Source organism: Corylus avellana, chromosome 2, assembly GCF_965113065.1.
Source record: "Corylus avellana chromosome 2, dhCorAvel1.hap1.2, whole genome shotgun sequence".
NCBI lineage: Eukaryota > Viridiplantae > Streptophyta > Magnoliopsida > Fagales > Betulaceae > Corylus > Corylus avellana.
This window is the reverse complement of record NC_142491.1, coordinates 733,000-758,363: the sequence shown is the minus strand read 5'-3', so window position 1 is coordinate 758,363 and position 25,364 is coordinate 733,000. Positions and strand designations below refer to the sequence as shown.

At 33.6% G+C, this 25,364-nt stretch overlaps 3 protein-coding genes across 3 annotated transcripts; 2 read left to right on the top strand and 1 right to left on the bottom strand.

The window, feature by feature from the left end:
* Positions 1–6,117: 6,117 nt before the first annotated feature.
* Positions 6,118–8,226, bottom strand: LOC132167669 (UDP-glycosyltransferase 74F2-like). Its single transcript, XM_059578680.2, has 3 exons — positions 7,552–8,226; positions 6,557–6,919; positions 6,118–6,474 (listed from the first exon to the last, which is right to left on the bottom strand). The coding sequence occupies exons 1-3, from the start codon at positions 8,197–8,199 to the stop codon at positions 6,118–6,120; spliced, it is 1,368 nt and encodes a 455-aa protein (XP_059434663.1). The 5' UTR covers positions 8,200–8,226.
* A 10,331-nt stretch (positions 8,227–18,557) lies between these two features.
* LOC132188960 (mogroside I-E synthase) lies at positions 18,558–20,268 on the top strand. Its single transcript, XM_059603437.2, has 2 exons — positions 18,558–19,251; positions 19,324–20,268. Exons 1-2 carry the CDS (start codon positions 18,601–18,603, stop codon positions 20,044–20,046), a joined length of 1,374 nt encoding a protein of 457 aa, XP_059459420.2. The 5' UTR covers positions 18,558–18,600; the 3' UTR covers positions 20,047–20,268.
* A 3,160-nt stretch (positions 20,269–23,428) lies between these two features.
* Positions 23,429–25,006, top strand: LOC132181452 (UDP-glycosyltransferase 74E2-like). The gene is made up of 2 exons (XM_059594687.2): positions 23,429–24,135; positions 24,210–25,006. The coding sequence occupies exons 1-2, from the start codon at positions 23,491–23,493 to the stop codon at positions 24,930–24,932; spliced, it is 1,368 nt and encodes a 455-aa protein (XP_059450670.2). The 5' UTR covers positions 23,429–23,490; the 3' UTR covers positions 24,933–25,006.
* The last annotated feature ends 358 nt before the right edge of the window (positions 25,007–25,364 follow it).

Sequence of the window (25,364 nt, the reverse complement as noted above, 5' to 3'; positions counted from 1 at the left end):
CACCCAGGTCCCATATTGTGAAGATGAGAAAAAGCCTACATAGAGTACATTTTGAGGTATATTACTAAAACCTTAGTATAAGTTGAGTTATCAATTATACATGATACTACAAGAACAGTTGCACCTTCCTAAATTATACAAATATACCTCAAAATGCTAGTTACCACAAATAACCTTCGTAATTCTACAGTGGATCTTCAAGTCATAGCCCGATCAATACCTTCACATCGATTGGCTGCATCTATCTTCAGGTCCAGTCTACTCAACCCTAGCTATCCCCTCTATAAAAAGCCGTCATGCTCCCTCGGTGTGGAAAAGTACAGGGTAAGTCTGACGACTTAGTAAGCAGGTAATCTCGTGCTAGTGTGTGACAGTGAACAATTTATATCCAGATAAAATGTGTTTAGCATGGATATCATTATTCACAAAATATTCATTGGGATGCTTTCACAATATTATAACTTTAAACAACATTAACCAAGCCCTTACTTTGTTTGCAACTACTAGTGCCATCTACAGAGTAAGACGAGATGTAACACCCCGGTCCCATATTGGGAAGATGAGAAGAAGCCTACATAGAGTAGGTGGTTTATAAAATATAGTCATAAGTGCTAAGTTCCACATTGCTTAGTTACTAGGTAAAACTGGGCTTTATAATGAATTCTAAAGAAGCTCCAAATTGACTAGTCCTTTTGGGGTGATAGCGCAATTGTGGCTAGCACTTTTTCTATTTCGTTACAAATGATATCAAAGCCACTAGTAACGTTAGGTCATGTGATACTGAAGCACTGCATGACGTGACCCTGACAAGAACGTTAAGAATTTAAGAGGGGGAGTTTGTAACACCCCGGTCCCATATTGAGAAGATGAGAAGAAGCCTACATAGAGTGTGTGGTTTATAAAAGATAGTCATGAGTGCTAAGTCCCACATTGCCTAATTACTAGGTGATAGTCATGAGTGATAAGTCCCACATTGCCTAGTTACTAGGTGAAACTGGGCTTTATAATGAATTATAGAGAAGCTCCAAATTGACTAGTCCTTTTGGGGTGATAGCACAGATGTGGCTAGCGCTTTTCTCTAGGTCGTTACACCAGATTTCCATAACATAGCTTGCTCTGATTAACCCCCAGAGTAAGGTTGTGCTTGTCCTTCATACCCCCTTTCGGCAAGGACTGGTCCGCTCATCCCCTTTCAACAGAACCCTATTACCCTAACTCCCTTTACTTAGGGTTAACGGCTTACGAGGCCACACCCAACAAATGGTGTGTTACACTGCCTGCAATCATAAACACATAACACACACACGGTACCGATGTCACCACATTTGTCACATCATAAATAGCTTCATATCACATATAATATTATCAAGTAGCTCAATAAACAGTTCATGTATATTTTCGAGACAATAGTTATAAAAATAGCTCATGTCACACTTTTCATGCATAAAATGATCTTTTATTTAGTTCTAGAGATAACCCAAGTTTGTCTTTGAAAGCATTAAGTATAAAATGCACCGGGTCATTATTCATGAAAATACTAACACAAGATAACCCACTTTCCTTGATCCTCAAATCCTCCTTCGACACAAACCGATGTGTAGCGTTCTATTAATGCGGTCGATCCCTTGAAAACCCTCTTGGAGTCTTTATATAAAAACCCTACTTTAGCGTCACATAATACCCTAGTTAGAATAATACCATGTACAAGTACAACCCCATCAAGGATCCTAAACCCTAACACAATCGCAACGCCTAGACATAAACAACTCCTAGAACCATCATCCGTCCCCTATAAGGACAACCCTCAAAATATACTTTGTTCGGCCATGAGCCATGCAATGCTGTCACTTAACTCATAAAACAACCCACCTTCTTAGGCTAACAATATGACACACTAAAATACTAATTAATAGGAACCCAAGGTACACAATCATAAAAATGACATGTAAGAACTAAAAGAAATTTTTAACTCGGAGAGGATAAAGTTGTCAAGCAATATTAGTAAGACATAATGACATAAGATGGTTTGAAAAATAAATCCAGGATTGTTTTGGAGCAACAATTACATTATATTAATGAGGTCAACATCCAAATTTGGGTGTGTGGGTCAAGCTTGGGTTAGCCCATCGACAAGACCCATCCTTGGAAAGCCCATTAGATCTATCAATGTGATTGCATACCAAAATTAAAAAGGTTAAATATCTGATTGACCTCAATGGTTAAACTTTTTTATTTTTTACTCTTAGGATTTACTTTTTATTACATGCGGTCTCTCTTGTTTGCTTGAAGACAAAGATGGTCCCTTCGTCAAAATTTCTTCCTAAATTTGATGGAATGCCAAGTTAGTACCAATCACAGTTTAATACGTGTCCATATAATTGATTAATTAAAAAAAAAAATCAAATTAAAAGCATTAAAAAAGTAAAGACCAAATACAGTGAGAGAGAGAGAGAGAGAGAAACAGTTTATTAGCAGCTTTCCGACATTTCTATCAGATTTAAGGGAGGGAATATTATAAGGAAATATGGCCGACCATGTTGTTAATTTCCTCGTAAACACAACTCTTGCCAGGAAAATCTACAACAATGTTGGTGTCAAGAGGCACTTTGAGTGTTGTGCATGGGTGTATAAAAAGCGTTCTTAAGACTTTAAAAAAGTCGAAAAATAACTAAAATATATTTTTAAGAATGGTTAAATACCTCAAAACCCTTTAGGGTTTAGCAATTTTATTTTTTTTCCTCTGGGATTTCACTTTTATCAAAGGACCTCCCTGCGGTTTTGATAAAGACCAATTTAGTCCATCCGTTAGTTGACCGTTAAGACTGACACGTGGACCAATCAGATGTTGACACGTGGCACCTATTTAATTTTTTTAATTTTTTTTTAAAATTAACAAAAAAAATGTATTTTTTTTTTAAAAAAAAAAAAAAAAAAAAGGAAAAACCTCGGCGGGGGTGGCTCGGCCACCCCCAACGTTTTCAGTTTCTTTTTTTTTTTTTTTAAATACATTTTTTTTTAATTTAAAAAAAATATATTTTTTTTTTATTTTAAAAAAAAATTAAAAAAAATTAATATATGTGCCACGTGTCGACGTCTGATTGGTCCACGTGTCAGTCCTAACGGTTAACTAACGGATTGACTAATTTGGTCACTTATCAAAACCACAGGGACCTCCTGTGATAAAAATAAAACCCCAGGAGAAAAAAAATAAAGTTAAAAAACCCTAAGGGGGTTTGGAGTATTTAACCCTTTTAAGAAAAGCTTAAAGTTTTTGCTCAAAAACATTTTTTAACTTAAAAACTATATTTTTCAAATACAATTACAAACATATTCTTAGCGTTTGATAAAATTGCAGTTTAACATTTAATTAAACTTATGCATTTTTCAAAATACATTTCTTTTTCTAAAGTTTGATCATTTTTTCATTTTAAAATATACTTTCAAATGTAATACATTTTAAGTTTTTGTTTAAAAATAGTTATTTTCGTTTCAATATATATATGAGTTTTTTTTTTTTTTTTTACATGTCCACACAAAGAAAGAGGAAGAAAAAATTTGAACTAGTGACCTCCATTTCATGAAGTGAAATTTACAGCCAATTAAAGTACCCATTAAAGACATATATGTGAGTTTTTGATACACACAAGTAATGGAATCTTATTCCATCCAGTTGGACCACCAAGTATAAAACGTGATTATTATTGTGTGGACCAATTTGAATACGTCATCATCATGATAAAACAAACCACAAACTTTTTACACTCGTACTTGAAAAGTTGCAATCTACCAAAAGTGTATGCTGATGAGTATCTTCTAATATATATATATATATATTTTTAAAAAATATATTATTATTGATTTTATAATAATTTATTATTAAATTTTAATATAATAATAATTTTAAAAATCACATAATTAAATTTTTTAACATTACTCTCTTCAACCCGTCAACTCGTGTTACTATATAGTAGTTTAATTGGTTGCTATCATATTCAAGTATCTCAATAATTTTAGAAATATTATTTTACATTCTTTCAATGTAATTTTAACAACTTACCCCAAAAAAAAAAAAAAAATTGTAATTTTAATATATTCTATTAACTGAAATATTCAATTTATCTTTGTATTTATTTATATTTTAAATTTTGTTGATGATAAAATGTGATATGATCCTATTATTGGATTCTTTATAATAGGTATCTACATAGCATCTCTAGCCGTTAATAGTTATTTTAATCACTCAAAATTAACTTTTTTTTTTTTTTAATTTAGCTATTACTTTTCACAATAAACTTCAACAGACTCTATTTTACAATTTACTTTATTTAAATATTATTATTTAATTTATTTTTTATTATAGATAAAGAAGAGAAAGAGAGAGAGAGAAAAGAGAGAAGGAAAAAAGATTAAAAAATGTTTAAAAGCTACTACAGTGAACTTTTAAATATAAAAACTCACTGTAATAAATTTTTAAAAAATTATTATTCTAAAAAGTCTCTTATAGGACTAAAATTATTAAATTTAACTTAAAAAGTTAGTTTAAAAGTTGTATTGGAGATCTTTTATTGCTTAATGACATGGTGAGTGTTGATTTTGATGTGAGTGATGTGGCCACTGGTTTTGTAATTAATAATGCTTAAAGTATGTTTTTTTTTTTTTGGGGTCATGATGCCTTGATGCGATATGAATTTATTGGGAAGGTTGTGCTGTCTTTTTGATAGGTTAAGCTGTTGTTGCTCGCTGACTTGGCCTGTAGACAAGTTTGGTAATTATTGAATATTATTTATAAAAAATTTTAATTTTTTACATTCTTATTATTTATATTTTATTAATTACTTTTTATTATTATTCTTTTTTTTTTAATTACCTTTATTTATTTTTATTTTTATTTTTGCCATGTGGATTAAGACTATAGAGCTGTTACATGTCATTTGCTCTCAGCAATATTACGACTGTTTTATTTGTCTCAACATTTTTTATTTTTTGTTTTATTTTTTTTATTTTTTATTTTTCGTGTGAATGCAACTTGAAAACGGATCCAAATCCCCAGCAATAGTTGGGATATTGCCAAGGAGTTTTTTTGTTAATCTCAACCGTCCAATGTTATCCAACGGCTATTAATATGTTAAGTGTCTCACTAAAAAGAAAATAATAAAATATTATTTAAATTTAAAAAATAAATATAAACTAAAATAATAAATAAATTATTAAAAAAGATGGAGTGCTTTGACCAACCCATTAGGGGTGGCCGGCCACCCCATCTCAGCCTAGGGGGTAGCTTTGGCCACCTCCTAGGGCCATACCTATAAAAAAACAATTTGGGTTTGGTCCTGGAAGTGGCTCGGCCACCCCCTAGGGCCAAACCCAAAAAAGAAAATTTGGGTTTGGCCCTAGGAGGCCACCCCTAATGAGGTGGTTGAACCACCCCAACTCTTTTAATAACTTATTATTTTTATTTGTTTATTATTTTAGTTTATATTTATTTTTTAAATTTAAATAATATTTTATTATTTTCTTTTCAGTGAGACACGTAGCATGTTGGTAGCCGTTGGATAACATTAGACGGTTGAGACTAACAAAAATTCATGGGAAATTTCCTAGCTATTGCTGGGGATCCCGATCCCTTGAAAACGAGTCTCTCCTAAGTTTTTGTGCACAAATTGATATGGATTGAAAAAAACAAAAAAAAAAAACAGAGAAGCGTCACACTTCAATTTTTTGTTTATCTCTTATTCAATTTTTTTTTTAAAAAGAAAATTTATTATTGAATTTATGAAATTCACACGTGATAGTACATATTTAATGATGGATTTGTTTGATACTAACTATACAGTGATGAATTTGTTCATCTCTTATACGAAAACCAACAAAAGATGTAAAATAAATATTTTTCTTAAAGAAACTGTATAGTCACTTTTGAATTTTGCATTTTCCGACCCAAACATGAAATCAGGCAATAAAACATAATTATGTTGGAAATTATGAGCTTTAAAACATGCTGTAAAGATAGGTTTGGAATCATTTCAAAGTCATTACATAACGGCATCTCTTACAATCCGAAATTATTACATAACCAATATTAACCATTCAACTTAGGAAATGAACGTGAAGGTCCGGCTAGCTAACCAACTTTGCTACAAATTCTTCAATGTTTATATCAGAACTTCCACCCTCTTCAACAGCCTCTACGGCCAATTTCTTCCATTTCAAAGCATTTTTCTTTATCTCTTTCCCTCTCTCTCCCTCCATTATTTCCTTGAGACAATATTCTACTGCTTCTCGCCGGACGAACCCTTTCTCATCCGCTGGAGCTTTTAGTCCCATCTTCCAAACATCCATAATATACTTCGCATTCGTACTTTGGTCTGTCCATTGTGGCACTGCAACCATTGGAACACCGAAGCTGAGGGCCTCTAAAGTAGAGTTCCACCCACAATGTGTTACAAAGCATCCCACTGTCTTGTGAGTTAAGACCTGTTAAAATATAAATTAAATTATTAAATTCATTTATTTATATTAATTTAAACTTTTGAGATAAATAGTGATTTAACAAGACCTCCAGCTGAGGACACCAATGAACTACCAATCCCTTCTCAGCCGTCTCCTCCATGAAGTTTTTGGGGAGCTTCACCTCTTCTGATGCCCTGACCACCCACAAGAAGTAGTTGTTGCTCATTCTCAATCCCCAAGCTAGTTCTTCCATTTGCTCAACTTCAAGAACTGCCATACTCCCAAAGGAAACATAAACAACCGACCCTTTTGGACGATCATCTAGCCATTTCATGCAAGCATCGGTGCTTGGGTTGAAGATGCTGAAGCCATAGACTTTGTCATCTTTAATTCGCCCATCTAAGAACATAGATGGTATAGTTGGTCCTATTGTCCTCAACGGCCATATCTTTGCCATCCAATCCACCACCTACAAAGAAATTTATCAAACCAATCGTAAAAATCATGTAAATTCCAAATCAGACAAGATCACTCAGAGCTAATTAATCCACTCCCCTCCCCCTCCCTTCCCCTTAAAAAAAACTTATTTACCCCTTATGTTTGGCAGTTTTGTAATCGTAACCATAAAGTTTAAAAAGTTACAATGTCTTGTTGTCATGTTTTAAAATTTTGCAATGTCATCTATTCACTAGGATTTTTTTTTTGTTAAATCCTACCCGAAAACCTCCAAACACTCTTTTCTTTTTTTCAAAAAAAAAAAAAAAATAAATAAAATCTTCACCATGCACATCCTTGCTCTACGGTTGACCACAACCAATCGTGGATCTGGTTTTTTTTTTTTTTTTTAATTAGGATAATTTTGTAGTTTTATAAGTTTTGACTGTCAGAGATGACATTTCACCTACTACTCGTTTGACTTAACCCTAAATTTTAATGATATGAGTAATATTACAAACTTTTAAAATATGACAATATGATGTTACAATTTTTTAAAGTTGAGGGATACGATTAAAAAAATACGAAAACATCAAGAGTAATAAGTCAAGTTAATAAAACAAAAGTTGAAATCAATAGCTTACAAGCCGCAGGTTGCTTGCTTACCTCTTGCTCTAGCTCATAAAACGTGTTGCAAAGGACCCAATCAGCTTTGTCAATGTTGGAGAATTGTTGGACAACCATGTCAAAGAAAGCCGGGTAAGATCCGAAATCCGAAATGAAGGACGGCATATCTTCACGTTCAAGCGGCGGCAACCCGGGAAGAAGAATCTCCGACTCCGAAAGAGGGAGTTTAAGAGCTCCTTTATGGACTTGGTACAATATATTATCAACAGCACAAGACATAGTGAAAAACACAGCCCCGATTAAGCCAAACTTTTTGGCTACGTCGAGAGCCCAAGGCAAGAAAGCATCATAGACAATACAATCAACAGGGGAGCCTGAGCTAGAGAATTTCTCGAGGAGCTGAGTCAGAGTTTGTGACCCGACTCGCCAAAAGCTGTCCAAATAGGCCTGGATACTCTCCGCTTGCTCTATGCCACCGTCGTCGTAGCCGTCGGAGATGGTGTCGAGAGCAATGGAGGTGGCTTCTTTGTGGATGGTCTTGGAGATGGAGAAGGTGGTGACGAGTGTAACTCTTACTCCTTTGTTATCCAAACGCTTGGAGAATTGGAGCATGGGGTTAATGTGGCCTTGGGTTGGATAGGACAACACCAAACAATGAGCTTTGTAGCCATTCTTTTGCTTCTCCATTTTTTCTTACAGTATAGCTTTTCTGAAATCTCTCTCTCTGTGCTTGTGGTAAATATAATATCTCCCGCTCGCCCTCTATTGGCGAGTGATATATGTGGCTATCTCCACCGGGGTTTCTGTGCAGCATATAATTGGAGAAGCTCTTTCCATGGAGCCAACCTATCATACCACTTTATCTGACAAATGAATCTCACAATTATTACTCATTTTGAAAACTTAAGCCGATTGAAAGAATTAAATTTAATCATTTAATTAAATATTTTAATAAGTAAAATTTAACAAATATTTAATTAAAATTAGATAAATTGACAGAGTTAAGATCGATTTGAAATTATGATCTTTACTCTTAAATACTTAAGCGGATAAAAATAAGTAAAAACCTATGGCCGAAATGTATTATGGGGGCATTGGCCCATTTTGGCAGATCTTCACAAAAGACAAGGACACAAACGTGATACACGTGCAATTCCTATTATTATGTTGGCTTCGGAGTGAACATTCAGTGCTAATAGTAGGGTAACTGATCCATTTCTTACATCTTTATTTATAAAATTTGTGCAAATGTTTTTGGATAAATGTATAATAAATCTCTGAATCAACTATTCAAAATTTAAATTTTTTTAAGTTTTTTTTTTTTTTTTTTTTTTTTTTTTTTTTTCGAAAATTTAGTTCTTGAGTCAATTGAAATGACAATAAAATTCCTGCCGTTAAAATTTTTTAACAGATGTTAAGATAACTCAAAACGCACCGTTTTATCCAATCAAAATATTAATTTTTTATTAATTTAATTTAAAAAATTAAATCTAAAAAAAATAAATAAAAAAATTGAAAGGTGGCCAAGGGTGGCGGCGCGCCACCCCTGGCTACCACCCAACCCCTATGGGGTGGCTTGCGGCCACCCCTAGGGGGTTTGGGGTGGCTCGAAGCCACCCCATGGGTGGAGGGGTGGCCTACGGGCCATCCTTCAAATTTTTTTTTTTTAGATTTAATTTTTTAAATTAAATTAATAAAAAATTAATATTTTAATCGGATAAAATAGTGCGTTTTGAGTTGCCTTAACGTCTGTTAAAAAATTTTAAAGGCAGAGATTTTATTGTCATTTCAATTGACATTGAGACTAAATTTTTTTATAAAAAAAAAAAAATATTTAGAAGATTTAAATTTTGAAGGGTTAACTCAGGAATTTATTATACATTTACCCATATTTTTATGCGGGATTGGATTTAAGCTCTTTTTAAACTGGACAAATCATCGTCTTTTTTTTTAATGTATATTTTGTTTTCTTATGAATGTTAGTGTCCTCTTCATCCTAGGTAAATATTATTTTATAAAAAAAAAAAAAATTATTTCTTCCACCTAATTTAAAAAAATAATATCCACAAAAAAAAAAAAAGAAGAAGAACAAGAAAAAAAAACCTAACATGCATTTACCTTATTTTCTCTACTCAGTTAAAACAAAAGACTATGTTTGGTTCGCAAAGGAGCTATCTTTCATGGAGACTGTGTTGCCATTGTGTTGCCCGAGGTGATTGTAGACTGTGTTGAATATGACAAGACCGAACCATGAGCTCTGCAGGCATCTTGACATGAGTAAATTGAAAAAATTGTTATTTTAATTAGGCATAGTTTTCTTGATTGAATAAGAATTGGGTTTTTTCTTTTTCTATTAAGATTTATTTATTTTTTTTATTAGAATTTTTTTTTAATTAAATATGCTTTTCTTTTTTTCTTGTTAATTTAGAAGGTGCTTAACTTAAATAAATGTATCTGATTTTTGTTTTTTTTGTTTTTTTTTTTTTTTAATTTAATTTATATTATCAATTAAATTTAAGTTTTTCAGAATTATTTATCTATTTGCTTATTTGAGGTTATTATACGCTGTTAAAACAATCTTAGTTCTGCCCGACGTCAAATTATTTTTTATCTCCATTTCTGCTTACACGGCTTTTTTTTTTTGGAATAAGGTCAAAAGTTATTCTTGTGTTACTTTTGTATCGTTCTAAAAATGAGATGACTTTTAAAATTAACATTAATCTTATAATTGATCTTTATTAAATTTTGATAAAATAGTATTTTAATTTATATCAACCCATTTGGGAACTCACTTTCTTCCTTTATTTCTTTTCAAAAAAATTAGATTAATTTTTTCACATTAAAAAATAACTTGCTTCAATTTTTCATTTTCAAAAAGTTCAAAACTATTTTCTAAACACAATCAATCTTTTATAAAAAATTTGGCGAAATCTGGTGTGCCATAATAATCCCTCCAAAAATGGTAACTGGAATATTTTTTTAAATGACAAAAATATCTTTAAATGCCAATTTGAATGGAAAAATAGTGGAATTTGAGGCTCAAAATGATACGCGCCAAGCACAGTTGGGTGGCCGCAATGTGCTGCCAAAATGACAAGCGTAGCAAAAGTTATGTGCGTTTTATTGCATGTTAAATCACCAATTTTTATAAAAGTTTAAGTTAATAGGAAGAGAAAAATTTAATTACTTAATCATTAGATTAACATTGTACAGTATGCATTGTAATCTCAATTATGACTAATCGCACCAATTCTTGCCATTCCTGCGCCGATCATCTTTGTCAAGCTATGCTAGCGTGCAATAACGCTGATTTACTCTTTAATGAGTAACGCTTTGGTCTATCAATAGTGATACTACAGCCATCAATGCACCAAGTCAAGGGCATGCAAAGTAGAATTTTAACTGTTTAAGTATTAGTTAAATGATTGAATGTACTTTTTTTTATGAACTTGAACCTTTAAAATAAGTAATGAGTTATCATGGTATAAGAGTAAATGTCATGAGTTCGAATTTTATTTTTATCATTAACTTCTCATTTTAATTAAATAAGTTTGAGTTGAAGAAAACGCTCTCCACTTCGTCTATTCCACCGTCGGAGTTGGTTGCCGGAGCAATGGGGGTAGGCTGGGTAGCCTCTTTATGTATGGTCTTGGAGATGGAGTAAGTGGTGATGAGTGTAACTCTTACTCCTTTGAGCTCCAATGGGATTTTCTGTGCAGCAAATAATTGAGTCTCTCTGACAAATGAATCCCTGTCTATCAAAAGAAAAGGTCACAACTTGTCCGTACACGATATTTTGTGGTTTTTGACTTTTTATGACCTTTGTCGAATAAGAAAAAAGCCATTTACCAAAAAAACAAAAAAAAAAAAAAGCCCTAGTAGCCAGCAAGGTGATTTGACAACTTTCAAATCAATCGATTAGAACAAATCACACATTTTAGTGGGATAAAAGATTAGAGTTCAATTAGAAAATCAATCAAAAGGTGCCATTTTTTTGGGATAAAAGATTTAACTTTTTTTTTTTGGTTATTCAGAGCGAAGAGTCTTTAAAAATATACATATACTAGAACTTGGTATATGACCTATTTAAATAAATGGATTGTATTAGAGTTGATCATTAATAGGTTAGTAGGTCAAGTGGGTCGACTCAAATCTGACCCGAAAATAAATCATTTTCATTTCATTCCGGTTAATTATAAAAGGAGGGGCAAAAATGTCATTTTTTCTTTTAGATAATTTTGCTGATCCATTTATAACTAACCGACTCAATGAAATGGAGAGAATCTGTCTGCATTTGACTTGCCAACTCGAATTGCCAACCCTCTTTACGCATTAAATGAAATTTTACTAGTACAATAATAATCAAGGGATTAAATTGGATACTCAATGATAAACAATAGTAAATTAAAATGACATGTATTTTATGACATTAATTCGACTACGGATTATTTCATGGAACGGTCAAATGCGAAATATAAGAAGTCATTGAAAATTTTCAAATAATCAAAAATAAAATACTAGAGTACAATTACAATTATATTTAATTAAATCAACTCCGGTGCTTAATTAACATATGTGTCAAGAATACTTATTCCCACACAACACTAGCCAGTTCAAAGCTTGCATCGGCAAATAAACACTACAATTAAAAAATTTCGGCGCTTTTTCCCTGTTGGTTACCTGCACTTATAAAGCTCCTTGATCGGATATGGTCAATTTTTTTTTTTTTAAAATAAAAATCATATTTTTAAAATCGTACGGTTTTATTTTTTATTTATTTATTTATATTTTTTTTTTAACATATTCGTATAAGAGGAGAAAAGGTGGAAGGGAGATTCAATTTAATAGCCTTCGTTTCATGAGACATTGTCTTCAACTAATTGAACTACCTCTTAAAAACAATTCATTATAGCCATGTATATAGGATAGAATTTAGTGTCACAATAATATATAATGATAAGCATCCAAATAGATAAAAGATGTTATCCATCTCGTGAATCACGTTTCACTAATTAGTCGAATTATCACCTAATAAAAATGGCAAACCAATGTGGCTCAAGTAGGTCTATATCTAGAAGACTGGAACTCACTAGATAATGACATATAACAAGTATAAAATAAAAATAATATTCCATCTAAATGATGACATAAAATAAGTATGTTGGAGGGTGATTCGTTGCAAGTAATCAATGCAATCAAATTTACTCGTTAAAATTGGAGTAGATGAAAGAAGATCTTCTCCATTTTAAGGAATCCCATTTCAAAGCAGACATGGACATATTGTAGAGAATATTAGAGTGGTACTAAATGGGCTACGGAATTGGTAGATTTGTCATATTAAGAGGGAGAACAATTATGTTGTGCACGGGTTAACAAAGGCTATAACTAAACAAGTCATAGATAGGGTATGAATGGAAGATATTTTTAGTTGTATATGTGACGTTGTAACTTCATAGCAACAATCTTTGCTATTTTTAAGTAATATGCTCTGGATTTTTCATTTTTGAAGGAAAGTTGAAATATTTTCTAAATTAAAAAAAAAAAAAAAAAGTCTCATGTCAAAAACATATCCTTACTACGTCAACATCTTAATAATTACTAAATATCAAATAAAATAAACGGAGTTGTTAATTAAAAGCGGTACAAATCATTAGATATAACATTATTTGACAATATTGCGTGTTTTCAGTGATTTTTCTTTTATTTCTTTTAAGTGACCGTATAAAAAAAAAATTAAGTATGATAAATGAGTGAAGAGTAGTATAACTCTTAAAATTAGAATGTTGATTGTGATATTCAAATCCCTCAGTAATCAAACTAATCTTTAAGCAATACCAGAATTTTTTTTTTATTTTTTTTATTTTTTTTTATTTTTTTTAAATTTTACTTAAAATAATTAGGTTTTATGAAATGTTCATGCTACTGGACCACTGGTGAGCAGGAAAAGCAAAGGTCGATTGCCACAACGGCCTTAGCAACTTCGTACTTCATTTCATTTTCAACTTTTACAACTTTCACGGACACTGCACGCACTACCACGCACTACCTGTCACTGTGCGCGTAGGATTCTCACACCTCCACCGTTGCTGCCGGATAAGTTTATTCCGTTATAGGTATTCTCCTATTCCAGTTTTGGTGTAGAAATGCTAGCTGCTTGTCGGTTTGGTTTAGGATAGCCCTTATTTAAGTGGACCACATCACGCGCCGGTCAAGTTCGGTGCACCGATCTGATAACCGTCCAAGTGGGCTCATTTTCCTTTTATTTTTGGCCCAAGTCGGCCCTTTTAAGTTTTGGCCCTAGTCGGCCCTTGCCCATTGTCGGCCCTTTTGAAGTTTAGCTCATTGTCAGCCCTGACCTGTTGTCAGCCCCTTTTGGATTTTGGACCATTATCGACCCTTTTGAAGTTTGGCTCTTTGTCAGCCCTGGCCCGTTGTTGGCCTATTTTGAATTTTGGCCCATCATCGGCCGCTTTTGATGTTTGGCCCGTTGTCGGCCCTTTTGAATTTGCATTCACCAACCGCCACCTACCGCCATCGATGGCCGCTCGCCAGCCTCTATCTCCTTCAGCAGTCGTCACCATCTACGGCCCATTTCCCGCCTCCACCACCATCGTCATCATTGTTTTTTATTTCAAATTCAAGGTTCCAGAATATTCCGCCTTGAGTTTGAGCGGGGATGTTAGAATATATATAAAATATAAAATATTTTCTGTATATTTCATAATTATGCTGATATCAAATATTCTCTATTTATGGATTGATTGTAATCAAATATTGAGATTGTAATCAAATCAAGGGGATTTGATTACTATACTTATATTTAGACATTGCCCTATAAATAGGGACATTTGTATTGTAGACAAATCAAGTTAATGAGCACAATATAACCCTTAGGGATATTCTGAGTGGTGGACTTAGGTGTCTAACACTGAACTACCCGTAAGTTTTTTGTGTTCATTGTCTCTCTTGCTTCCGCTCAATATTCTCACATTATCATTATTTCAACATGGTATCATAACTATTTCAACATGAGCAATGTTCGAATGCTGCATATGATAAACTATGAAGCCCTAATTCATGTTCGAACGAGACTTACTCTTGTTTGAACGTTGCGGTCATTGGCTTTCATCTAAAATGTTCGTTTTCCAAGGGGAGAGTATATAAGCCTCATAAGCCAGTACTATTTTAAGTAGACCTTGAGACCATTATTTTGAATTCTTGGACAGTGGTATCATATCCTTATGTCTTCATTCTCTAACCTTTCCTAGATTCCTTTAAACCACACAAAATCAAATGAAGGTATTGGAGTTTTGGGTTGCAGAGAAAAGAAAGAAAACTTGATAGAAGAATGGCTAGGATTTTTGAATTAATTAATGCGGTAGAAGACAAATTGGCATTTGTTGGGTACAATTCAAATTTACTACAAAAGTTTAATTTGTAAGTATAATTGATTGTAATTTGATTCTTCTATAGTAGAAAAGTTCTTGGGGTTGGCTGCCATCGGAGTGATTTTACTTTTGAAAAGTTATATATTTATAAACCAAAATTGACATGTTTTATTTCTTTATTGCTTTACTTAATTTTGGTGATAATTTATGTGCTTCACCCTCTAGGTGTTATTTGAGGTCAGTGGACAAATTTCAATTCTATAGCCATTTGATTTTCTTGTCTTTTTCGTATTTTCCATTGTTTTTTTGTTAAACCCATATAAAATAAAATAAAATGAAAAATAAAAAATAAAATAAAATAAAAAACCCTCAATAGAAGCTGTTAGTGTGTGAACGTGGCTGTGGCGGGTGATTGATGGTGGTTCTTTGTGCCTGCAATTGAACAGCCGGGATAAATAAATACTCTTGAAAAATTACAAAAACAAAAAAAAAAAAAACTAAATAAAATATGTGGTTAAATAAGAATTTGGGGAGATTAGATTAAGCACGATAAGGCTCGTATGCATTTCGATCAAAGGTGGGCAAAAAATATTATCTTAAAAACTTCAAAAAGCTTGGTTTTAAAGAAGTGCAACGTTCAAACAAGGTTCTTCGTTTTCGAACACAAAGGATTTGCCCTGTAATCGCTCAAATGAAGTTTAGACAGTGAAAATCACATGTGTTATCTTAAGACCAATTGAGCCATAACTTAATATTAGCCCTACCAAAAATTCTAGCGGTACCTAAGTTAATGGACAAGCCAATAACCCCAAGTGCTTCACATTTGAGGGATTCGAGTTTAGAATCTAGCCCCCCATTGATACAACCCGATTAACACTAGACCACACCCTCAGTGGTAGATTTTTTGTAGTTGTCCAAAACTTGTTAGCCAATGTGTAATAATGTATTTTCATTTCTGCTGCTATCCTTAAGCATTTGATACATATGGGCTATCTTTAAAACTAAAGAAAAATAGATCAACTTCTACAAAATATTAAATAATATCGAAGTGGGCTAGGCCGCCACAGGGCCGTGTTTGAAGAGCCTTTTTAAAAGTGCTGGCTGCCTGAAATTATTTCTTGCTGATATAGGAAGGGCTTAACAGCTAGTTACAATATTGTCCTCCAAATTTTTGTGCTTGAGATGGGAATTGAGAGAATATATAGGCAATAATATTTTTACTATCCGGCCCAATTTATGAACAATTAGGCATGCCAGCCGAAAAACTTGATCCCAATTGAAATATCTTTCGGGCTACTCTTTACCTTCTTGGTGATGAATTCATGATAGTGTTGCACTTTTTGACGTAAAACTCCTCTCCAGTTTAAACAAATTGGAGATAGCGGATTTATGTAAATGAAGACAAGAATCTGAGACCGACACATAATAACTACACAAGTCACATAGGGTTATACTTATTGTGGGGAAAAAAATTAAACCGGTTTATTGGAGAAGCCGGTGGGAAAATAAACCGGTAGGGCTACTTTAATTTTGGTTTTTTTTTTTTTTTTTTTTTTTTTTTTTTTTTTTTTCAAAAAAAAGAAAAATTAATTTCTATCTAGGACTAGAAGGACATTAAGAGAATATTAAGAGAACACCTAACATTTCCAAAAACAAAATAGAAAAGTTTTCTAAGGCCTTTTTTTATTTTATTTTATTTTATTTTTAAAAAAACTAAGTTGATTTACATTTTTCAAAATATAGACGAAGTGCGTTTGCAATTATTCTAACAAAACATGAAAGAAACATATAGGATCCACAACATTACTTATTGGGAAAATTTCGCTTTATATTCTTGAATTATCGCTCTTTTTAAGAAGACTCTCCAAAATTCAAAAACTCTCAATTTACACTCCTAAATTTTCAATTTCAATCAATTCACCCCTCCATTAGTTTTAGTCGTTAACTTCTAACGGAAATGCCTAAAAATACCAAATTACCTTTCGATTTTTGTTTTTTTGTCAAAAAAAAAAGAAGAAGAAGAAGAAAAGGAAATTAAGTGTAAATTTGAAATTTTATAAAAAATTCAGGAGTATAAATGTCATTTTATCACTTTTAACATTTAAAATCGGATGGAGAAGGTAAATTGATTGAAATTGAAAGTTAAAGGGTTTAAATTGAGAGTTTTTGAATTTTGAGGGGCCTTCTCAAAACACGCGATAATTCAAGAGTATAAAGTGAAATTTTCCCTTATATATTTTTTAAAACTTGAAAGCTCCACAGATGACGTGAAAGCAAATCTTTTTTACTGTAATATAAATCGAGGAATACTAGACTTACAAACTGATGTGGCACAATATGATTTGATATAAGATATAGAAATGCTATAATGCAATAAAATGATCATTTTTGGCCCATAAAGTGTTAGGTGGCAAGAGATCATAGGCCACATCTATAATTGTTGTGGCCCCACCCATTGATAAGCCTATGATCTTTTAACACCTAAGACTTTTATGGGCAAAAAATGGTTATTTTATTGCACTATAGCATATCTCTATAAGATAAGTTCAAATTTTGAAAAACTTAATCATATTGTGTCACATCAATTTATAAAAATTTTTCTATTAAATTTGTTTGTAAGTCTAGTACTTCTCATATAAATTTACTTAAAAGTTGTGCACCTACTTTTTACTTGTGTATTTTTTTCACCCATTGTGGGAATTGGTTACTTTTATTTTTATTTTTATTTAATGATGGGATAAAGGTAACAACAGATCAAACAAATATAAAAGACAAATGCTAGGCTTACAAATGCATTTTATAAAAAAAACTTTTATAAATTATGTGGCACAATATAATTGGGATTATTAAAATTTGAATTTATCTCATATCTAATCATATTGTGCCACATCAGTTTGTAAAAGTTTTTTTGTAAAATTTGTTTATAAGCCTAGCAGTTCTCCAAATAAAATGAGATGCGCTTCTCAATAACAGCATTAAGATAGAAGAGACAATACAAATAAGAAAACAAATAGTAGTCAATAAATCAAAAAACAAGGCCTTTTTAAGAGCAGCTGGAGGTGATAAACAAAAGTAAAAGTTAGAAGCCTTAGGGTTTGTTTGGGTGTATATATATATTTTTTTTTGTAAGAGTTTGGGTGTATATTTGAGAGGCTTAAAAGTGCGTTTAATACTTAATTAAAAAATCGGTTTGAAAAAAAATTATCCATTTGGTAGAAAAAATTAAAAGCGTTTTTAAGAGTCCAAAAAGCCTAAAAATGGCCAAAATGCACTTTTGATAAAAACTTGAAAATAAAATTTTTATTAAAAAAAAAAAAAACTTTTTATTTATTTAAAAACTCTATTTTTTTTTTATAAAAACACAACTAGTGGAAAAAATACTGTCGAGAACCGAATGGAATCCGTAGACAATTGTTTGAATAATAAATCAAAAGGTTCTCAGCTTCATATTTTATTTATTTATTTTATAAAAAAGCAAAGAACACTTTTGTCTTCTTTAGCCTAATTCACTTCATCGACGTCAAAAGCTTTTCTAATACTGAGACTATTAGCCTCGAGGTCCCACACGTTGTCGCTAGCTATTTCTCACGCACAAACAGAAATCGTGTTCAATTTGTGCACTTCATGTTCATTTTTAATATTAATATATAACCCACAATAAAAACACAGATAGAGAGATCACAAATCTGTGCAGGCAGAAATGGAGTTGGAAATGAATGCGTACCGAGCACATTGTTTGGCCTTGACCTATCCAGTCCAAGGCCACATTAATCCTCTCCTCGAATTCTCCAAGCGTTTGGAGCACAAAGGAGTAAAAGTTACTCTGGTTACCACCCACTTCATCTCCAAGACCATTCACAAAGAAGCCGCCACCTCCATTGCCCTGGAGACCATCTCCGACGGCTACGATGAAGCTGGGAGAGCGCAAGCAGAGAGTATCAAGGCCTATTTGGAGCGCTTTCGGCGAGTTGGGTCACAAACTCTGGCTGAGCTCCTTGAGAAACTCTCTACCTCAGGTTGTCCTGTTGATTGTATTGTTTATGATTCCTACTTGCCTTGGGCCCTAGATGTTGCAAAAAAGTTTGAATTGCTAGGGGCTGCGTTTTTCACTCAATCTTGTGTTGTTAATAATATATATAATCATGTCCACAAAGGAGTCTTGAAAGTCCCTCTTTCAGAGACTGAAATTTTGCTTCCTGGGTTGCCACCACTTGAATCTCAAGATATGCCGTCCTTTATTTATGATTCCGTATCTTACCCGGCACTCTTTGACATGTTTGTGGGTCAATTCACCAACCTTGATCAAGCTGATTGGGTTTTTGTCAACACATTTTATGAGTTGGAGCAAGAGGTAATTTTTTTTTTCTTCAGATGATATTGAAAACTAAGCTGAATGATGTTGTTGATGAACTATTTTGTATAGGTGGTGGATTGGATGGCAAAGCTATGGCCGTTGAGAACAATAGGACCAACTATACCATCAATGTTCCTAGACAAGCGACTTGAAGATGACAAAAATTATGGTTTTGACATCTTCAAACCAAACACGGATACCTGCATGAAATGGTTAAATGGTCGACCAAAGGGGTCGGTTGTTTATGTTTCGTTCGGGAGTCTGGTGGCTTTTGAAGTTGAACAAATGGAAGAAATAGCTTGGGGATTGAGAATGAGCAATAGATGCTTCTTGTGGGTTGTAAGGGAAGCGGAGGAGGAAAAGCTCCCCAAAAACTTCGTGGAGGAGACGTCAGAGAAGGGATTGGTGGTTCGTTGGTGTCCTCAGTTGGAGGTGTTGGCTCACGAGGCAGTGGGATGCTTTGTGACACATTGTGGATGGAACTCTACTTTGGAGGCTTTTAGCTTGGGGGTGCCGATGGTTGGAGTTCCATATTGGTCCGACCAGAAGACGAATGCAAAGTATATTATGGATGTTTGGAAGATGGGGCTGAAACCTCCGACTGATGAGAATGGAATAGTCCGGCGAGAAGCAGCAGAACATTGCATCAGGGAAATAATGGAGGGAGAGAGAGGAAAAGAGATAAGGCAAAATGCCTTTAAGTGGAGGAAGTTGGCCAAAGAGGCTGTTGACGAGGGTGGAAGTTCTGATAAAAACATTGAAGAATTTGTAGCTAAATTGGTCCACTCTTAATTCCTAGCCGGATAAAAACAAAAAAAAAAAATTCCTAGCCGAAACTTCATATCTGTTTCCTAAGTTGCAGCTGCTTCCTCGTCCATTTTGAGTGATCATGTAATGTAATAAACTAGATAAAGTGGGTTTTAATGAGTTATTTTGTATAAAAATTAGGCTATTTTATTATGAGTGCTTTAAGGTATCATTCTGTAATAACTCTTGAATATGGCATGTTACAATTGCAAATTGAGTATATTTTCATCATATTCTTGTTTTTTATGTTGTAAAAAAACCTTTGAGCTAAAAAATGTCTTTTGATTTTCTTAAGAAGATCAATCGTCTCTGAAAAAATAAAGGAGGAAGGAAAATTCTTTTTGACCATCTCAACAACATGCCACATTTTTAATATATGATATTTTTTAAGTGTTTCGATGCCTAACAACAATGGAAATTTTATAATTTGAGAATCAACATTCATTTATATATATATATATATATATATATATATATATATATATATATATCTTTTTCCTTGTCTTCTTTTATTGGTTTTGATAGATCGGTCATGAATAACAGGATCCGTGGTATCTTTTTGGTAGATGTCACATGGCAAACTAGAAGCCTGACAACATTTCTATTAAATATTTGGATGGAAAAAAGGACAAAAATGAGTAATTTGAAAATTACGGATTATCTAATAAAAACTAATTTTTTTTTTTTTTTTAAAAAAAAAAACAATTTTTACAAAGCATTAACAAACAAAACTCCCCTAAACAAATAATTAAATAAATAATTATCTAATTTATTAATAATTTAAACATTTAAGTGCAATCTTTATTCCCTTGTCCGGAATATATTTTGTTTTTTCATGGTCAAGTCGAAAGAGCAAGCATCAATTTCAAAAGGAATTCAATAATTATAATTTCAATATGTCTTTGGTGGTCTTTGACAATCCCTTTTCTTTTTCCTTTTTGCAAAAATATCAAAACATTAGTACAAGATACTTACAAAAAAAAATAAAAATACTACAAACTTTTTTCACCTTTATGTCACATATCAACCAAAACGTAGAAAAATATCTCATAAAAATCTTTTTACTATTTCATACTTCTTGTAGCATATTGAACCTTATGCAAATTATAGCACTTTTGGGGATCAGGATCCCCTCCCATTATTTGAAGAAAATGAGAATCTCATATTCTCAATTTTGACCGTTCAATTTGATCATACGGTCCATCGCTTGTCATGTGTTCCACGATAAATTAAATATTAAAATATTAATTAACTTTTAAAAAATAAATACAAATAAAAATAATAAAAAAATCAAATCAAATAACAAAAAAATAATAAAATAGTTGGGGTGGCTGGCCACCCTAGTTGAGGGTGGCCGAAGCCATCCCTGATCTACTCCCAAGGGTCAAACCCATTGTTAGAACTCATTATTTTCTTAAAATGGGTTTGGCCATTGGGGGTGGCCGATCCATCCCCAAGGGCTACGGGGGGTGGCCGAAGCCATCCCCAAAGGCCAATTGGGGGTGGCCATTGCCCATGGGGGTGGTCCGGCTACCTCTAAAGTTCAAATCCGAAAAAATTTCAAATTTTTTTTGGCCCTTGGGACCCCTAAGGGCTATGGGGTGGCTTCGGCCACCTCAGCTTTTTTATTATTTTTTAAAAGTTAATTAATATTTTTTGTATTTAATTTATAGTAAGACACGTGGCAAGCTGTATGATCAAATTAGACGGTCAGGATTGAGAATATGAGATTCTCATTTTCTACCAATAATTAATGAGAGGGAATCCTGATCCCACTTTTGAACCCTATAAATAGTTTTATTCTTGGTCAAAGTAAAAAAATAAAATAAAAAATAATAATAATAATATTACTATCAATTTACAAAACAAATTCATTAATTTTGTTTTAATCACCATTTGCGGATGAGTAAGGGAAAGAATCAGCATTCGCCACGTCAGAACTCTCTTAATTTAATGCTATCAAGCGATTAGAAAGCGCAGGAAAAGGAAGGCTGGTGTTTGCGGTGCATAAAGGCACATGGGAGAGAGTTTCCTGGTGATTGGAGTCTACGCCAAAGATCGGTGGACAGGTGTTTTAGGTTATGTACAGATTCTCTTACGATTTTGTTTTTTGTTTTTATTTTTTAGCTTTTGTCCTTTACATAAACCAATAGACTTCCCTGATTATCATTTACTCCTTTAAATCAACTAAGCATTCTTTAAAAGTCATGTACAATTAATCCTTGCCCCGAGAATTGATGTAGACCAGAGTATGGGAGTTCATATTGAAGATTGGAGCATATGTGAGTGTGGATGTTTTTCACGGGACGATGCCAAAGGTGTCAGGACAAGATTACAAGCTCGCGCGGACGAACTGTTAAACAAGCATTTGTTCGGTAGCTTGTCTGAACGTGCTAGGAAACAGAGCACCCTAGGAAAGTCACAGTAATAATTCTCAAGATGTCCGTTCGCTACGCTGTTCGGATGTGCTAGCAAAGGAGACATTTCAGAGGCGTCCATTTGCTAGTCTGTTCGAACGACCTGTAAACGTAGAATAAAAACGTGTTTTTATTAGTTTTGTTTCATTCCCGTCTGAATGTGAAAATGCCTCAACCGAACGGCTAGCGCAGTTTTGTTAAGCCAACTTTTTGCCTTTTACTGCTAGGGATAGGAGTTTGGAAGTCAAGAAATACATGTTTATAGTCCAAGAACGTAGCTTTGTTATATATTATTAGTTTTTCAATAAGAAAGCTCATAGTTTGAATTTCTTCTATATTTTGTCGTCAAATCCTAAATAGACGCTTGTGGTTTTGATAAGAATTTTTTAGATCCTTGATAAACTCAAAAATTTTAAGAAGTATTGTTTCTTTCTTGCTGTTTATCTTTGTAACTGATGACGTCAAGAACCTACTACGTACCTTTGCTCAAACTGTGTCCAACCCAAATTGGTTTGTTGCTATAGGAAGTGAACTTCAAGCCCCCTAGCTGATAATGGTACATGATCCCTCTGTCCTAGACAAAACAAGTGGGTTTTTTGGTTGAAGCAAAAGCCAGATGGTACAATTGAAACAGAGAGATGTCATTGACTACACAAAAACTTCATGATCTTAATTGCGTGATATGCTACTGCATGGTCTCCATGATCTCTAATATTATGATATACAGCCGTAGGATCTCCACCTTCATGGTTAACAAAAAACATATTATTTTTAATTTTGGTCTTTCATTTAAAATTCTACTTCGGCGATGTGGATATATATAGCACATGCATCCACAATGAGCTGTTTTCTCGTACGTTGTCTTTTTTCACACTAACTTTCACGTGAGTTGTGTGATTTTTTAATAAGCACAACTATTCAGATTCAGATTACATTTTGGCAAGCCCACACCATACAACTTCAGAGAGAAGGGTGAGAGATCTTGAAGTCGTAGAAGCAGGAATATTTGGAGATGGAAAGGAATGTCTACAGAGCTCATTGTTTAGTCTTAGCCTTTCCAGCACAAGGCCACATTAATCCCATGATGGCGTTCTCCAAGCGTTTGGAGCGCAAAGGAGTAAAAGTTACACTCGTTATTACCAAATCCATCTCCAACCCCATTCACAAAGAATCCCCCACCTCCATTACGCTCGAGACAATCTCTGACGGCTATGATGAAGGCGGGATAGCAAAAGCAGAGAGCATCCACGCCTATTTGGAGCGCTTCCGGCGAGTCGGGTCGCAAACTCTGGCTGAGCTCATTGAGAAAGTTTCTAGCTCAGGTTGTCCTGTTAATTGTGTTGTTTATGATCCTTTTGTGCCTTGGGCTCTAGATGTTGCTAAGAAGTTTGGATTACTTGGGGCTGCGCTTTTCACACAACCTTGTGTTGTTAATAATATATACTACCATGTCCACAAAGGAGTGTTGAAAGTCCCTCTTTCAAAAACAGAAATTTTGCTTCCTGGATTGCCACCACTTGAATCTCAAGATATGCCATCCTTTATTTATGATTCCGTATCTTACCCGGCAGCCTTTGACATGTTTGTGGGTCAATTCACCAACCTTGATCAAGCTGACTGGGTTTTTGTCAACACTTTTTATGAATTGGAGCAAAAGGTAATTTTGTTTTGTTTTTCGGATGATATTGAAAATTAAGCTGAATGATGTTGTTGATGAACTATTTTGTATAGGTGGTGGATTGGATGGCAAAGATATGGCCGTTGAGAACAATAGGACCAACTATACCATCAATGTTCCCAGACAAGCGACTTGAAATTGACAAAAACTATGGTTTCGACATCTTCAAACCAAACACTGATGCTTGCATGAAATGGTTAAATGGTCGACCGAAGGGGTCGGTTGTTTATGTTTCCTTTGGGAGTATGGTGGCTTTTGAAGTTGAACAAATGGAAGAAATAGCTTGGGGATTGAGAATGAGCAATAGATGCTTCTTGTGGGTTGTAAGGGAATCAGAGGAGGTAAAGCTCCCCAAAAACTTCGTGGAGGAGACGTCCGAGAAGGGATTGGTGGTTCGTTGGTGTCCTCAACTGGAGGTCTTGGCTCATGAGGCAGTGGGATGCTTTGTGACGCATTGTGGGTGGAACTCTACTTTGGAGGCCCTTAGCTTCGGGGTACCGATGGTCGGAGTCCCATATTGGTCCGACCAGAGCACAAATGCAAAGTATATTATGGATGTTTGGAAGATGGGGCTGAGAGCTCCAGCTGATGAGAAAGGAATAATCCGGAGAAAAGCAGCAGAACATTGCATCAGAGAAATAATGGAGGGAGAAAGAGGGAAAGAGATAAAGAAAATTGCCTTCAAGTGGAGGAAGTTGGCCAAAGAGGCTGTTGACGAGGGTGGAAGTTCTGATAAAAACATTGAAGAATTTGTAGCTAACTTGGTCCACTCTTAATTCTTAGGCGGAAATTATTGTCTATTTCCTAATTAAGTTGCAGATGTTTCTTCGTCGATCTGTGTGGTTATGTAATAAATTCGGCTTGTAAGATGTCATTTGTAATGACTCTGCTAGAATGGTTCCAAACATATTTCTAAAAAATGTATTTTAACTTTCTTAAGAAAAATCGTCTTTGCGAAAATGAAAGAGGGTGAAAAATTCTTTTTGACTGTCTCAATAATATGCCATATTTTTATGATATATATATATATATGACATTTTTCAAGCGCTTAAAAACAACATGAATTTTAGAATTTTAGAATCAACGACATCTTTAAAATCGTAAAAGATTATAATTTTATTTTTATTGCTTTTCGTTGTCTTTCTTTTATTGATTTTGATAGATTGGTCATGAGTAAACATGATCCGTGGTACCGTTTTGGTAGATGT

Coding starts and splice junctions, on each gene's coding strand:
- LOC132188960 (XM_059603437.2), top strand. CDS start 18,601: ATGGAGTTGGAAATGAATGCGTACCGAGCACATTGTTTGGCCTTGACC. Junction 19,252..19,323: donor TTTATGAGTTGGAGCAAGAG/GTAATTTTTTTT, acceptor TATTTTGTATAG/GTGGTGGATTGGATGGCAAA.
- LOC132167669 (XM_059578680.2), bottom strand. CDS start 8,199: ATGGAGAAGCAAAAGAATGGCTACAAAGCTCATTGTTTGGTGTTGTCC. Junction 6,920..7,551: donor TTTATGAGCTAGAGCAAGAG/GTAAGCAAGCAA, acceptor ATTTCTTTGTAG/GTGGTGGATTGGATGGCAAA. Junction 6,475..6,556: donor ATTGGTGTCCTCAGCTGGAG/GTCTTGTTAAAT, acceptor ATATTTTAACAG/GTCTTAACTCACAAGACAGT.
- LOC132181452 (XM_059594687.2), top strand. CDS start 23,491: ATGGAAAGGAATGTCTACAGAGCTCATTGTTTAGTCTTAGCCTTTCCA. Junction 24,136..24,209: donor TTTATGAATTGGAGCAAAAG/GTAATTTTGTTT, acceptor TATTTTGTATAG/GTGGTGGATTGGATGGCAAA.